Here is an 18,087-nt window from a genome sequence, read left to right as displayed (position 1 = left end):
TTATTATTAACTATTTAATAATTGTATAAACAGTTAAAATTATTTCACTCTAAATAAACGACCCGCAGAAACTAGAAAACTAATAAAAAATATACCTACACAGAATCGAATCAGGATGGTAAAGAACCAAGTATTTTAACTACTACACCACATGGTTGTCTTAGTCACTTTCGAGAACTTCGAAAGATAAGAAAATATTGTTTGTTTTTTATTTATTATTTGTAATTTTATACAAGAAGAATATTATAAGCATAAGTCAAACATTTCTTAAGTAAATCAGCCGATTTAAACTTTCTACTTATAAAATAATATATAAACCAAAGCACCTAATACTCGTGGAATAGCCCTATTATATCGAAACAATCTCGAAATAATAACTATCCCCCACATTAACATACCCTGTACCAATGAGATCATTATTTTCAAACATACTGACTTCGGTTGTACAATGACTAACTCGTACTAAAACACTTTAGAAACTCAGTAACCTAGCATTTATAAATTCCGACGCTATGCAACAATAACAGACCCACTACAGGTTTTTAAATATGAGATAAAATTCGAAAGTTAACTCATGAAAGTTATTGCCAGTTTGTTTGTTTGTTTTTGAATTTCGTGCAAAGCTACTGCCTACACCAGAAATTGCAGCCACTAACATACAACCTCAACTAAACAAATTAAGTGAATACTGCCAAAAATATGAAATTAAAATAAACGCATGTCTTTAAAATAAAATACACAATTAGTGATATTTTAAAAATCAACGAAACATCAGAAAATACAACCCCAGAATTACATGAACGGAGTGCTTCTCCAGACTGTTACATCTGCAACATTTTTAGGACTAACACATGATTCTGAACTTACCTGGATAAAACATGTAAATAACATAAAAACTAAAATTTGGCGAAGAATAAACTATGCTAGGAGTCTAACTGGTAAAAATTATGGAACAACACCTGAAAACATCCTTAAAATATACAAAACAAATATAAGACCAGTAATAGACTATGCAGCTCCTGCATGGATTAACGTAAGTAAAAAACCACTGCAAACAAAACTACGAACATTACAGAATACATTAATTACAAAAGCATATAGAGTACCCAAAACCACTTTCTCAACGTTCATGCACAAATGCTCTAATCCACAAACAATATCAGATGGACTTCTACATAGTACAATAAAATATTTCGGTACAAAGTGGAGAAAAAATGAGCTGTTATGCGAACCAGACAGGTATTGCATATATGATGAAGAGAGTCCTAAACACCTCTCCCGATAAACTTACACATTAGATCATTAAGCTAATATTAACTTAAAAAATTAATAAAAATAAATAATGCAAAATAATTAATAAAATAAAAAGAAAAAATAAAGTAATTAAAAATAATAATAAAAAATTAAGAAAAAGTTAGTGCTAAAATATATTGGTAATATATATTATATATTCAAACATCTAATACCGCCCTCTACATTTCAACACACAGTTACACAACCCCTTTCAAACATGTGGTCAGCTTCCGGTCAGTTACCTCTTTCTTTGTGAACCTGACGATGACCGAAGAAGGTCGAAACGTTGTTCGCTCTTCTATGTAAAATATTTTCTCAACCCAAACGAGCCGTTTTTGCATATAAATGGAGTCTTGTTTACTGTGTTTTATTTTTTAAATTTGAAACTTTCTCATCTAGATTTATGATTAAATATTAGTTCTTAATTTACATGTCTAGAACATACTTAACCAGGTATTCAGGCTTTTCTTGAACTGCAACATCTGTTTACCAATAAAATTACATTTTACACAGTTTTATTATATCTCAATGTAACGTAACTGTTTAGAGATTATATACATAAATGAACATTGAAGAAAGAAAAGCATTAGTTAAAAAAACATCATGAAAAAATTTAATTTTCACATTTTCAAGCTCTTCACAATTCATATTTATTATCAGTATCAACAACACAAAGATTTATGAATTTCATTACTTTGTAATAATAAATAATTGCTTAAACAACTGTTAAAACTGAATGAAGTTTCAAAATCAACCATATTTTTATTTCCTTTATAATACATTTCTAAAGGTACACTTACTTCATGCAAAAATCCTTGTTGATTAGGTTTTATATCATACAGTTATTGATCACATAAAATGAAATCTAAAAAACTCTAAAAATAATTAAATGTGAATAATTAAAAACAATAAAAATGCAAGAGATCTGACTTGTCAATGATCCTTTATTCTCACCAACAAGTACTTGAAACCACTCAGTGTTTCAGCAGCTCTTTGTCTCAAGGTGATAAAATAATAAACCCTTCTCATTGGTAATCTATATCATCATGTAACTCTAATTATCATTTAGTAACTTTTATCAATTAGATTATAATAATTAATTAGTTTTTATCTTATGTTTCAGATGCCAGTCTGCTGCCCTATTTGAGAAAATCCTGGGAGGGACTATTTTTTTGTGTTAGTAATGGCCAGGATTTGATCCTTAGTCTTCTTGATAAAAATCTTGACTGGGATCTTCCCTTTTAAAGCTTAAGTCAACTAACAATTTGAATGTTTTTAAAAGGTTTTTGATTACTTCTGTGCTAAGTTGACTAAGAGTGTTATCAGACAGACAAATACAGAAAGCTTTTTTTATCTTTCTTTTTTTCACATATAATTCATATTCTATTAATTCATTAATATTTCAATTTAGTACATGATCGTTTTTATAATGGATCTCTATATGGAACATGTTAAACTTGACAATTCAAAACATAGTTGGTTCAGGAATGTTGATGCTCCTTTGTAATACAGCAATACACAAGAGACAAGATTCAGAAATCTGTAATTTATGTAAGCATGCAAGGTCGCATGATATAATTTACAATTGAAAAAGATAACAAGGACTCATTCTTTGTGTAATAATTGCCAAGACACAGCTCATACATAACAAAAGTATGCAAGAAACCAACAGATGTGGGGAAATACCATGATTATAAACAAATCATCTCAAGAGTGTAAAGTCAGGCATCATAGACCATATAGTTTGAAGAATGAACAAGATCTGTAAACATATTTATTGAAAATGTATTTCTGATAGACATTTACCTCCTCTCACAAAACTATCTAGAATTCTACATTCACATGGAGAAGAGCAGGTGAGAGGAAATAACAGAAGTACTTCCCAAAAGTGTTCAAAGAATACCCCTAATCATAAAAGAAAATGATGTGGAGATAAGAGAAAGGGAACCACATCATTTCTGAGTTAGGTATACTTATCACCCATGTGTATAATTCATAAAATATAACAATGGAAATCATAAGGTGTAGAGTGGCTAGGGCATGTCAGACTGTACTACACCCAAAACTTCCTCTATTGGGTACCTACATACATATGAAGGTAGAATGAGGATTACACCATCTTCAACTTCAAACTCAATAATCAGGGATTAAGTCCTGCTATGATGACTGGATACTACATAAAGATCAATACCCTACAGCAATCTGAAACTAGCCATTCAGCATATAGAAGATAGATTTAACTTGTGTGAGGACTTATGATGACTGGTTCACTCAAATAAACATTATAGCATTGGGAAATGACATCCATGGGAAGGTAGGATGAGGTCTCTCAATCAAAATGGGCAAACTGTATTTGCAATGGATCAATTCCAGTTGGTATGGAATATGAAACAGGATACCATGTCAATCAGTAAGGTAACAGATCAACTCCACAATATTATAAATGGTATAAGATGGTCACATCATCTTGTAATGAGATGGATCATCTCCTTTTGTTGTGAATATTGATGGAATGTGTAAGCAGCATAAGGAGGCCACATCTAGCAGTGAGAAGATAGATGAAACTCCTGTGGAGGCCACATCACATCTACAGCAGCAAAACATGACCATCCGACTCTCAACTGAATAGTTATAGCCTACTTTATTTGTGGAACCCATTCAGGAAGGTGCCTCTGTGGTCACCCACCCCAGCAGCTAAAAACTGGAAAGTGGTAAGGACTTACTCAACTGGAAAGAGGGTGAGAATGCATTGAAGAGTGCAGGAACATCAACACTGGAAATAGTACAATGGGAGATCACAAATCTGTATTTTGAAAAGAAGACCATACTGAGTGGCAGGGATGAGCAGCTATCGCCTTGTATCTTACCTAAGCAGTCCAGAACAGACATGTTTATGAAGCAATTATCAATAGGTAGATAATCTCCTAGTGATCTTGTGAAACACCCCATCTCTATGGTGAACATGTGGAGCATAGATGATAAATTGAGAGTCTATGTGGCCAGTGCTGCTGTGAAATGAAAGAATACCTGGTCAGGCACCACTTGCTACAGAGTGAGATTAGTGTAATAAAAGAGAAAAAGGAAGAATGAAAGCAATAATCCATGAGGCATCTCTAGATATTTGGATGCCTTTAATAATTATTTTAATAAACAGGAAGTAATGAAGTATAAAAAATATGTGTATGAAGCAATAATGTTTACAGAATAACAACAGCAAGGAGACACGCCAAGTTTATAGCTAGTTTAAGAAGAACTGATGCTATCAAGGACAACAGAGGAGTTCTTTAAAACAGAGAATCACAGAAAGCTGCTTAATAATATCTACTATTTGTTTAGATTGAAACAGATAGATACTATCAACGTTAAAAGGCGTTATTCAAGCTGTAAACTAAAGATGAGAAACTGTCCATTGTATGTTTGAGTTGAAGTGAATTGATGCTATCGAACTTAAAAAGGGGTTAAGCAAACTTGGATGTTGAAACCAAGAAGAACTTTGGATATTGGGCTGATGCTACAATATGGGCTATTGTTTTTAAGAGAATGATTAACTAACAAACTTAGAAGTTTGTAAACAAGAAAGAAACCTTTTCCATTTGATGACACATTAGTACAAACTATTAGTAACTTACAAGCTTAAGAAATCACAAACAGGAAGTCAGCTGACACCATGGTACTTATGATTAAGTTGATAATTCTCCCCTCAGCTAGTATAAAAGATCCTAGAACCAGATGCCAGATTGTTCGAAATCTAGCAAGCAATCTCACATGATTGACATCATCATCTAGAAGGCTCACATCTCATCTTTGCCAGAAGAAGAAGGGAGAAAAGTCAAGAAAGAATTAAGGAACAAGTATAGAAAATGTCTCTTGCTATTAGTAAAAACCTGGCCATTTCGTGCCCAAGCTCTTTTTAAGTAATTTTCATGTCATTCTTTCTTAAACATCAGTCATCATATTAATAGAGTTAAAATGATTGCCTATGATAAACATGAATAAAGATATATATATGTGTGTAAATATTAAGGGTTTAATGACATATATAAAAAGTGTTATTGGAAATCCTAGTCTGTAGTCTTTGCTTTGTTTTAACTATAAATTCTTGAGTTAGTGCCTGCATGCTCCATTCACACACTGCATCCTCACTTCAAATAAATATATCATGTAACAGTATGTAGTATTAGCTGAAGCTCCAACAGCTAAGCCAAACAACCTACTCGGCCTGCCTGCAAGTCAGCCCATGACTACATTACACCCCTGAAAAAGAGGGAAATGAAAAAAAAACTTACCAGTTAAAGTCACATCAAAGTCTGGAGCACAGTCGCAGATGGAAAAACAAAATTGCAACGTGGGCAAAAGTGCAATGTGATGAAGATGGTTGGAAATGAACGAACTGGGCATGGTCTACATGCTAGTGTGAAGTATCTCCTCCAACAGACAACAAAGATAAGAAATGAGGAAAAATGTGAGAAGAAGGATCAGATGGCAGAAAACATAGAAGAAGGTTTGGGATGAAGAAGGTAGAGAGAGAAGTAGGTTAAATGGCCCAGAAAGTGGACCCAAATCGTAAGAGACAAGGGGAAAGATCACAAAGGGAGGAGGGTTAACAAGGAATAAAAGATGGTTGTACATATCCTAGAGAGTAGTTGAAAGTGTAATATCACACCTGATGCCCATAACTAGAAACAGGGTTTATTGGGATCCAAACAAAAGTAAAGTTGGGAGATGAAAGGAAGAAAATAGGAGAAAAGAGGAAAACCCCTGGATTCAATGCAGACTTGGGGAGAAAGTAGGTCAAAACTGAAGTTCTACAAGGATGTGAAGGTAGGCAATGGAGATATCTATTATTGGCATCTACCACCAGGTAAAAACGCCCATCTCTGAGCAAAAAAAGGCTCCACATTGAACTTGGACCAATGGTGCAGTAGCAATAAATTATTTATAACAGATGGTGAATATTAACTGATACTTTTAACAAGTGTTATCACAAACTAAAGAGCTATGACTTCTATAGAATAAGTAAAGATATTAGTCACCATTCAAAAGATAAAAAATACCAATTAAAATAAAAAAAGAGCAACAGATAGTCTATAGCATAACACTATACCAATTAACTTTTAAAAACAACAACTACCTGAAACTAGTCAATGGTGTAGCAGTTTACCAAAGATGGAAATCTGTGAAGTCGAGTTCTGAAAGAATCCCCTATAGGGGTCATAGCTAGAACTACATGAAGTTGTTCTCTTACTCGTTGTAGAAACATGTTAAACAGCGCTATTAGGGAGCCATCTGTCTGTTGGGCTCTATCTCGCTGTCTGCAAACAGATATTAATAAAATTTACTCTTATCTGTTTTAGTTCATTTTTTGATCAGACACTCAAAGTACACACACACACAATTACGCATATTAAAATTATGAAGTAACTCCAAATACTGGACAAGTTATTTAAGAACTTTATAAAAGAGTCTAATAACAGTTATCAAAAGTTTCTAAGACCATATTTATTAGTAATTATCTGTATTTTTAACAACTGCAAGTTAATTAATAGAATGTTTTTCCAATAACTAGAGTATCTTTCTTCAGTTTCATGGGAAAACCATTATTGATTCCTGTTTATTGATTAAATTTCATTGCATGAACATAAGTAAATATATAAGGTTTAATGGAAAAAGATATTGCTAATTTTAAGCATTAACCTACCCACATATAATTACAATACATCATAAATTTTATCTTCTTAGCTGTATTATGCAATATTGATTACAATAACCTGTCTATCTGTCTCATTTTCTCACAAATTTCTTGTTTCTCGTCAGTAGCAAACAGATTGGGAACTTCTCCAGCATTTAAAAAGTTGTTGATATCTTCTACCAAAGATTACTCCTTAATCTGGGTATCAGAAAACAAAAGACTCCATGCTGTTCACTGGAAGTTGATTTCCTCAGGATATGCTTCAAGTCTTCTTGCCACTCAGATTTTGTGTAACCTTTAGTAATTTCCACCTAATAAATAAAAGGAAATCCTTGTATACATTAGTTACTGAAATATTTTGATATTCACGTATGAATAACTTTCACATTAATTGATAGTAAGAAATAAAATTTAATGATAAGGCTTAAGAATGAGATTACTTCATACTATGTACTAAATAAAACACCAAAACAAAACCCTCACCAGCACAAAGTTACTTGTATGCTACTATCACACGTTTAATTTTTGCATATAATCAATAAAAGAAGGTCCAGACGTAAAGCAAAACCTACTTGAATATTTCATAATGAGCAATATGAGCAGCTAAACAAGTCAAAACTGTCGACCTGACCCTCCCACTCCAACTAACAGAGCATTACTCTGAGGTTGCTTCAAAATTCGAGATATTTTACATAGATGTTCTATAGCAAATCTATAACAACATAAAAATCTTTTAAAATAAACTGTATATAATAAACATGCAATGGTCCTACAAATTATTCTGTACAGATATTTGTACAAATTATTATAACATTGGGAAAATATATGTACCAGGTTTTTTGACTCTCTGTGATAAAATATTTAATATTCTTTTCAGTTTTATCAAGTTTAGTAAATATGACTTATAGAGTGCAGAGACCACTTAATTGTTTGTTTATGTCATGACACTTTTGCAGTTATATGAGGGATGAATAATTAATTTCATTCCAAATGTAAAACAATGAAATGTAAACTAGTGTACCAAAACTTGGTTTCATTAACTAGATAAATATGTGTTGATTGAAAACTGTTTTCAAGTAGGTAGGGCTGGGTGAAGTTGGTTTATTTGTAATATTTTCTTAGTTAAAGAACCTATAACACTTATTTATAATACCTTTCAAAAAATGTATCTAGTAATTACATGTGACAAAGAATACAACTGGAAAATAATCTAATACACACTATGCATAGACAAGCACTGACAAGAATATTTGTATTAAAATGTTATTCACAAGAGATACATGATTATAAATCTAAATAAAGTCCTTAATATATGTTTCCTGTCTGTCTCTTCTTTTCTAGGAAACAAATTCTTGTGTCACAAATATTAATACACTCAGCTAAATAAATTCAACAGCATAACCTAATATTCAAGGGATATACTTTAAAACTTGTTTCAGGAAGCATATGTAAAAACTGAAAAGAACGTAATAGTAACTGATTTTAAAGCATTGTAAGGAGAGTTCTTTTAGAAATTTGAAACTATTAACACAATTTTTCAATTCTTTAGATATTCCTTTCCTGTAAAAATTACTTCATTAATGAAAATGACTCATCAATACATAATAATTAAAAAAGGTTACTTTTCACAGTACATAATATTGCACACTAATACTTAAAGAAATATTTATAATGATACTACAGAATTTTGTGACAGTTATACACAAAAAAGGATTCTATAAAATTTAAAATATCTAGTTCAAAAGAAATATTAGTAAAATAATTTCAAATTAATAGAAGAATATTGGGAAAGGGAAACATTTTTTACATTGATGTCAGAACAGAAATCACACAAGAAATCTAATTTAAAGACATGTGTAAACAAAACAAAAATTCAGCACATAAACCGTTTTGTACCTTATTACACAACTTCAATCCATTTTGTTTCTAAAGAATTACATTATGAAAACAACCATTTCATGTATAATAATCAATGTGTGGCAGAAAAAAACAAAAGCATTACTTTAAAGACAAAAAGAGTTTTTACCACACTTACCTAAACAAAACTAAGTTCATTGTTTTTTGCTGACATTGTTAAAGTCTTCTAGAAAACCTTCTGTGATAGAACGAAGATGAGTGGCGTCATGAACCTCTATGTAGTTCCATGTATCTGATTTTGGATCTGCAAAATCACAGTATATTAGTGATCTTAAGTCACATTCTTCAACAACACCATCTTCATTCAGGTCTAGTCTTGCCATAAGGGTATGAAAGTTAATATGCAGATGGTCTCTTGACACTATTTGGATATATTCACACAGCCATCTTCAGTCATCGTCATCAACCAAGCGATCATAAAAAACTCTAAATACCTGAAAATGCAAAGTGAAAGAAGACATATTTTTTGACAGAATTTACTCTTAAAGCAGAATTATTAACATATCCAAAGTATTATCAGTGGGGATTCACAGGGATTTTTAAACACATTTATCTGATATGTTCATGCACCATATTGTTTTATTGGTCACAAGATTATTAAAATTACAAAAAGAAGTCACAAATAAGAATTAAATAAACATTTCTTAAAATATTGCAATTAATCCCATTAATTACCATTAGGATCCCCTATACGTTTAACATTGAAAACAAATTATTATACTCAATTTGCTTTGGTCATTTTTTTAAATCGAATGTTGTAACAAGCAAAAACAAAAATACCCAATATGGTGGGCCTCACTATTATGAAGGTATAAAAAACAAAAAAACTAGTTATTATGTAAGAGTCGAAGATTTAAGGTGTACAAATACCCAGTTTTAAAGAAGTACCTAAACTTACTGGTCATAATATTTTCATACGTCTTTTTTTTATTTCTGTGCTCCTGGCAAGAAGAAAAATGTTAATAAAGATAAACTAATGGAGAATAAATTACAAATTCATGAAATGTAAGTACAATATTGGTAAAATGTCTTTCAAAGCATTTAAAACAATAAAAAATTATTTTAGATAATTTGATTATTCTTCATACTTTTTCCATTTACTGATATGTTGTTGTACACCTTTAAAAAAACTTATAAAACTTTCGCTTATTAATTTTGATTGTTGTACAATGCTCACCTGTCTCAGGTACTGTGGCTTCTATCTTTCTATTTTAAAAAAAACTTCCTCAAGAAATTGTAGATTTAAATATGGTATAAAGTAAACAAACCAGAATGAGATTTTGGGATGCTTTAAAATAAGTTTTTATGTAAGTTGTATACTGACTTCAATCAGACAGTTTTACAGTCATTTACATGTTTACAAAATATTAGATGATGAAAACTGAATTATTTTATATTGCTACTGATAGTGCTTCTCTAAAATTTATATATATTTTCTTTTTGAAATTAGATTATTGTTTACCAGTGGTTATCCAACTTTAAGTTCATATGGTACAGATGTATGTTTATAATTACCATCTACATTGATTACTCTTTTCATTATTATTAAAACATGTACCTCATGTACACAATCTTTTAAGAGAAGTTTGATCTTCAGCAGTTTCTGGTAAAGAAAGTAACAAGCCTTGGACAACACGTGAAAAGTCTTGTAGATTGAACAGATAATGAGATTTCTTTGGTGTTGGTAATAAACAGGACATTGCTTCTTTATATACTGCAAGAGTGCCCTGAACTAGTTCTTCAATGCAATGCTCAAAGTCCCTGCTGAATCCCCTGTTATAATTATTGAAGAAACATTACTTGCCACTTAAAATGTGTTTCCATATTCCATCACTGAATAAAAATCTACAATATTTTTTTTTTCTCTAAATATTAGAGCTCAAGAAAATTTAGCTTGTTTCACAAATATATGCAATTTTACATCAGAATTGTTTGTCATCTATAAAGTAGATTAACATATTTCATGCAACATGAATTTTATACAAAAACCAATGCATTCTGAGAATCATAAATTGTCTTCCACTTCACTAACAAGATTATTTTGGAAAATAAAGCTTGAAGGAACAATTCAACATATCCATATCCATCTGTATCTAGCAACATTGACACTACAAATTAAAATCAGGAAAACACTTCAGTATGTCTTCATTACTTTCAGCTAGGTCAGTTGCAGTAACTGAATGCCAGAAAACTATTTACCATTTTCTTTATGTTGTAGTATAATGCATGGAACTTCTTCTATGTTAAAATGTTTTTTGTTTTTTTTATTTGCAAGCTTTTGACTCACGTGTCAGAGCCTTTCCCAGGCAACAATGAACTGAACAATACAAATTAATTTATCTATGGAACACTATTTTAAAACAGATGTCTTGGCAACAATCATAACAATAACTGACATCTAATATTAAGGTTATTAACCACAGAGAAACTATGAGAAATATGGAATTAACTGTCAAAGATTTAAATTTTACATAAATTGAATAATCAAAAACTTTGGTCTTTGTAAATGCATACCAATATGAAACCTTATACACATTACTGCTTAAAAATATTTAAGATAATTCATTAATTGAACATAACAAGCATAAAGAAAATACAATTATAGGTATTATAAAGAAACTTAATTCTTTATTTGTCACAATTTCTGTGTGGTTATAACTTTAATACCAGATGTCAGTTATTGCTACTACTGTTTTAAAACAGTGTTACACAAATAAATGAATCTGTATTGCTCAATACATTGCTACCCAGCGAAGACTCAGGTAAGAAGACCATAAATTCAGAAATAAAACTATTTTAACATGGAGAAAAATCTGTGCCAAATTTTACACATTACTTAACCCAAATGTTATAAGTCTTCTACAACAGTTTTATTTTATGATGTTTTAAGTCCATTTCACTTCATTATGTAATAACTCTTTAATGTACATGTACAATTTTCAATGTGACAACATCCATAAATTAATGTTTACAAAAAAATATACACTTTCTACATAAGTTTAAATACATCAGTATTTACGTACAACAAAAGAATTAAATAATTTCTACCTGCTTTCTTGATGCCATGTAAGAATACAATTGAAGATAGTAGTCATGATTTCATCATCAAATTCATTAATACTGACAGCATTGAAATGTCTGAGGAAGCATAGAGTAATTGGATTACGACCTCCACCTGGTCAGTATTTGTAAAATAAAATACACTATGAATAGAAGTACTAAAATAGAATATTAAAGCATCATAAAGTTTAATTACTACATAAAGTATTTTATTCAAGTGAAATTCTGCAAGATTACAAAATATATAATGAAAATTGTCATGAATCATGCTAGTGATTCCTAATATGGGTTACCAATTTGGTCTTCTTTATTATTATCTACTACATTGGTATGTATATTGTTGTGTGTGGGGTAAGAACGTAATTTCATGTTTATATAGCAGGCATGACACATGTATCACAGTGATTATTAACTTACTGTTACAACTGCACTGATGTCATGTATCATTCGTATACATATAGGTTTCCTACCTTTTCAGCCATGACACTGTTGACAGGATCACAATTTTTTTTACAATTGCATGTTATAAAAACATCTAAAATGTTATACAGAAATATTTAAGCTGTAATTTAAATGATAAGCAATCAAGTATCAGATAAGCAATTAAGGTGATGACTGATGGTAAGGGTTAAATTATAGTCAACAATGCATGGTTTCAAATTTTATAGATACTGTAGATAGAGTAGCCATCCATGAAACTTACTACAAGAATTGACAAAAATCATGCAAGCAATAGATGACAAAAATGATGGCAATTGCAGGTGAAAATGAGGTAGACATTTTATAACTAGACATTTAATTTGAAAATATTCAGTTTTAGATAAAACACAACAGCAATGACCCAACAGAGTTTAGGGTTGTAACATGGTAATATGATCAATTCATGGTTCTTAATTAACATGTTTTTGACCTTTTAGAGTGTACAGAACGTCACAAAAAGAGGAAATATGGTCATCTGCAGCAAAACCATGACCAGCTTTACAACAGCCAGCAGAAGGGAGGAGGAAGATAGAAATACAACTATACGCACTGTAAAAAATATTCTATTATGGTGTGATACACTGTTTTATATTTGCATTGAATATACATACATGCATCTATACAAATTGAAATATTAATATGGTGGTTTATATAGATATATATAAGGCTTTACAACTTAAAAACTACAAAGCATGCATAGATATAAATACTAACCAACATGTTTAGTATACATAAAAACTCACAAGGTTACAAAATCCTGTCTATACACCTTTCTAGTACAGATCAGTAGTCTAAAGATTCTTCATATAGCTACAGGGTACAAATATAGTAGCTATACATATTGAAACTTGCACAACCTTCTCCAAAATAAAATCACTTCAGCTTTGAGATCATCTAATTATAAATCTCTACTTTGACTTCATGTTTAAAAGCTGTAATATTGAAGAGAATCAAAATCGGGATTTGGCAAGAAAGTAGATGCACAAGGAATCAAGCTATTAGGTATAGATGTAAAGGTGGGGTATTATGTTAGAAGTAGTAGTTTAGTTGTGTTCAGTTACTTTAGTTGTGGTTTCTAGTATCTACATTTTTTACTTGGTTTATTTGAGTTATTTGGTTTCATGAAATTTTGTTTTATGTTATAATTAGGTTTTCTTTTCTCCTCAAACAATCCACACATTTATACAAATCTTGATCTGTTTATTGGCATTGTTCTCAATGCCAGAACAAATCAACAGAATTATGACTTCGGGTAACAGTTTATGAAATATACAGTATTAATGAAGTAAAATACACACTAACGGGTGATGATTAGTGAAAATATATTAATGTTTACTTCATAAAAACAACATATAAAAAAATACCAACTGCTCAAATACTCACCAGGAGCCCCCATAGCTGCAATCAAATGGATATCCACCAAACAAAAAGTTATGACTTCCTTTCTGTCATACCATGTACAGTGATCTAACCACTGTCATAGCAACTCTATAGCAGGTTGAGCTCCATAAGTCTCTCTTTATGGCATGTTTAAATCATCTACAAACACCACCTTGCAACATCCAAAAAATATGATTCAGAAATAAAACAAACACAATGTTTTGACTTTTCATTGTGTATTCATATTATTATTCATCTCCAATGAATCTCTGATTTATTAGATTATTTACATTATGTATTAGGATTTCAACTACCCAGAAATTTAATTTTGATTTAGAAGTTAATGAAATGTTAACATGTACCAAATTTATGATATTTGCTCACAAGATTGATACACACAATTTTCTTTCTTAATACAAATATATTTTACTATATAAAAATAACAAAAAACAATACACTTTATAACAACAATTATTACAAATAATTATTTGTATAAAAAAATTTTACAAACTGACAGTATTCACTCTTCTATTTGGTCTGGAACTGAATATTTTATCGATGGTCCAGGCCCATAAGGAACAAATCACTTTTATGTTGATAAACAGATACACTTCACTTGATGGGAAGGCTAGCCAGTATTTCCATGAAGCTATCACATAACTTCAGTAGAAATACTAATGTTTTGAAGTTAATTCTCTGAATTAGAATGGTTCATAATGTATGAAATCTATAAACGTACCTGGTCAAATATCTGTAGATTAATTAGCATTAATCACAATTATAGGTCTTGAGACTTATATATTCTGATTGCAGCAAACCAATAATATTTTGTTTCTGTCTCTTGGCATGTCAATTTATACTCTTTAGGCAAAATTCTCGAAATTTCAGTAGGCAACAATGTAAAACATATTGTTGATTCTTACATTCAAAAATCTTCCACAAATTTGGAGAACTGGTGGAACTTATAACAGTATAAGTTACATACATTTCTAAATATAAATTCAACTAAGACAAGCATAACTATTTAAATCAATATACAAGAGTAATCCATTACAATGACTAGGTAAAAGAAGCATCTAAAAAGTTTAATAAACACAAATTAAAAGAAATTTAGATGCAGATGTACAGGAAAGTAATAATAAAAATTGAGGATTACCATTTTTTTCCCTAAAGGAGGTCCAAAAACACCCTTTCTTCACTTGTCTAGTTTACTCATTATAATATCTTGAGTTTGGTTAGCACTTGTTTGAGCTGAGAAGTTAATAAGCAATGGTAAGTACACTTGCCCATCCATTTTATTCAGTAAATAATCCTGAAACAGAATAACAGAGACTATACTCAATTTACACACTTACTTACACATTTTGTTCAACAAAATATTTAATAATAAAAGCATGAATTATGAATTTTGCTGGCTTATTTATCCTTTGTATTCCCCATTTAGTCTTAAGTATGTTAGGAAATTAAGGATGTCTTTGTTTGTTTGTCTGTTATTAAGCATAATGCTTCACACTGAGCTACGTGTGTTGTGCTTACTGTAGGAATGAAAATCCAGTTTTTAACGTTAGAAACTGTAAGAACTACTGCTAAGCTACTGGTAGTCAATAAAAATGTCAAAAGTTGAATTAAATTCTTTAACAACAACTAATCTTGAGGTAATCTCAAAGTTAAACTTAGCTTACGGCTATCTTATATTTGTAAAAATTAGAGGTTCAAGAATCTATCATGCAGATAGATGAGAATAGTAGTTTGCCCAATATGGACTGACAGGAACAAGACACATTGTTGAAAGCAGACTGAAGAATAAACACTTTATCTGAAGCAGAAACAAATGTACACCAGTCTGGCCTGAAATAGTTATTGCACTGCAAACTAAAATGAATTAAAAGTGAACTAATTCAAAGTAATTAATGAAAACTGTCTATAAATATGCTACTGAAAATTAAAGTGAAACTGTATTCAAGTAGATTTTAAACTAAATAAAGTTAAAGAATAATTCAGCAGAGCAAGGAACAAAGGAAAATAAAAATAAGACTACCACAGAACATTCTGGCTCCTTAGATGCAGAAATGAAAATTTTCAGAATTTAGAAAAAAAATAACTTTGCTCCATGAGACAGTTGTAAAGTAATCAATTCTCCACATGAAAATTAAAGTAGAATGGAATATAACTATTGAAAAAGAAAGAAAAAAAAATTCAAGCTGAATTTAGCACATTATTGTAGCCATACTGAGCATGTTACAGACAAGAACTTTAAATCTTTGGAAGAGGTATGGGACGTTAAGGTATGTAGTATTTTGCAATCCTATAGAAATTTTAAATAATGTGCAAGGGATCACAAAAATTAACATTTTCGTGTACCAAATATATATTTATAATAATATTTACCTCCTATCACACCTTAGCCTCTTTCCAATGAAAGTTTCTCTTCTTTACCCATCTAAGCATTGATATAAATCTTACCTCATTTCCTCCAGACTTTATGTCCTACAGCAATTTAAATTTTGTGATTCTCTCCATCTACATCTATGCATCCCCTACAACCAAACAGTGACACCAATTCATGGTTCTGAGCCTTTGGGATGCCTCATCCTGCCCATCATATGAAGGTCAAAAGATTCTGAGAAATGTTGATCTATTTGGTGATCACAGGGTTCAATATGAAACTCCACATACCTAAAAGAGGATCTAGTCCATGGAATTGAAACATATGTCCACCTGGAGGTAGTAAGCAAAAGCATGCTATTCAGACATATGAATGGGACAAGGTATATTTATCTTGTCATGTAATAGAGCAGTAAATCTCACAGAATGAATGGCAATATCAGCAGGTAAAACTAAGTTGTCACTCTTAAACTTTTGGCCATCAACAATGGAGTAAATTCAAAAGCAACTGGAGAAAACCTCAAAACATCACTAAACCTGATTAACTAACTGAAGAAATTGAGAAGAAAGTGGCTTATCCAAATTGTTCTCCTGGGCATCTGAACTAGTAAATGAAGAAAGGTGCTAGAAATAAAAAGAATAAGAGCCAAACTTTTCTCCACACTGTCTTGGGTCATCAGCAAAAGTAGCTTCAGAGCCCAAAGATAGATACCACCAAACAAAATATATGTCTTCATCTCACAACAAATCAGATCATGGACAGTCTCAAATGAGCATACACTCGTAACCTCTAAGAGATGTTAAATAATGGGTGGAATAAAAGAGGGCTGATTAGTATCCATGATGGAAATAGTAACCTGTGAATTCATGCCTGACATGGCATGTCACAAAAGTTTTATTTTTATAAATAATAATTATCAACAGACATGTCACAAGCCTCAGGAAGTCCTTTCTGGTGATAAGATATTTCTAAGCCATTGCATTTTTTGTCTGATTTTTTGAAAATTTCCAAACTGAGTCCTCACACTAAAAGGCATTGATTTACACAATCTCTTTTGTCATACATATCTGATTGAGACATTTTTGATAAAAACCTTTTTTTACACTGAATTGTATAACTTACAGAATAAGTTTATGTTAATATTTCTAAGTGCTAGACATTTAAGATTTATGGCACTTGCTGTTCCTTAAATTTATCACAGTATGAATAATCCAAAAATATAATGTAAATGGTCAAAATACAAAGTTTCTTTACCTTACAGTCATTTTGACAGTCTGTCTCTGGAAAAAAAGCTTGAAAACCAGGTGGGTAGCAACCAGTAAACCTTTTACAAATGGGGAGATGCAAAGAAAGTGTTGCTATCTATGCAGATTCAAGTAAGACTTGCTTGATTTGGTTCTGGAAGTGCAGAATCCAACTGAGGTTGCCCAAATTAGAAAGAAAAACAAAGCTTATGGTATGTCCGAAAATGGTCATGACCATTCATGACATTCAACACTTCTTTGGTTTGGGTGGTGATCCTCCATGAGCAAAGACTTTGAGCTGATAGGAATAGAAACATTGGATATTATGTAAGACTCCTCTTCTATGTGTATGAGATATTGCACATCCTCTGCAGAAAAGAAACTTTCCCCTGATGCCCAGGAAATTCTATAATCCAGATGTTGTAGATTAAGTAATATATATATTTTATGCCAGAGATGTGAATGTGAAATTTCATATCCAAAATGCCTCAGAATTTTTTTTTTATTGTAAATAAACATTAAACTCAAAATCCAATAAGACGGAGAAAAAGCATAGGTATAACTATGGTTATAAAACATATGAGATAAAACTGCAACAAGCACATAAAACTGTCATTCTAATGTTCTGCCTTTGAGAA

The 18,087-nt window shown here is 31.0% G+C and overlaps 1 protein-coding gene and 1 long non-coding RNA gene across 3 annotated transcripts; one reads left to right on the top strand and one right to left on the bottom strand.

Moving 5' to 3' along the window:
* The first annotated feature begins 1,515 nt into the window (after positions 1-1,515).
* On the top strand, positions 1,516-7,283 carry LOC143249235 (uncharacterized). Of its 2 annotated transcripts, XR_013027690.1 has the most exons (3): positions 1,544-1,746; positions 2,417-2,469; positions 7,111-7,283. It is a non-coding gene; the product is annotated as an uncharacterized LOC143249235 (long non-coding RNA). The 2 variants fall into 2 exon arrangements; XR_013027691.1 differs by lacking the exon at positions 7,111-7,283 and having other exon boundaries at positions 1,516-1,595; positions 2,417-5,352.
* LOC143249234 (dynein axonemal heavy chain 7-like) lies at positions 6,997-17,695 on the bottom strand. The gene is made up of 7 exons (XM_076498718.1): positions 17,460-17,695; positions 14,976-15,131; positions 13,823-13,991; positions 11,948-12,074; positions 10,458-10,672; positions 9,018-9,333; positions 6,997-7,293 (listed from the first exon to the last, which is right to left on the bottom strand). Exons 3-5 carry the CDS (start codon positions 13,833-13,835, stop codon positions 10,459-10,461), a joined length of 354 nt encoding a protein of 117 aa, XP_076354833.1. The 5' UTR covers positions 13,836-13,991; positions 14,976-15,131; positions 17,460-17,695; the 3' UTR covers positions 6,997-7,293; positions 9,018-9,333; position 10,458.
* Positions 17,696-18,087: the final 392 nt, after the last annotated feature.

This window comes from Tachypleus tridentatus, chromosome 4 (assembly GCF_004210375.1).
Source record: "Tachypleus tridentatus isolate NWPU-2018 chromosome 4, ASM421037v1, whole genome shotgun sequence".
Classification (NCBI taxonomy): Eukaryota; Metazoa; Arthropoda; class Merostomata; order Xiphosura; family Limulidae; genus Tachypleus; species Tachypleus tridentatus.
This window is presented reverse-complemented; position numbering and strand designations above follow the sequence as displayed.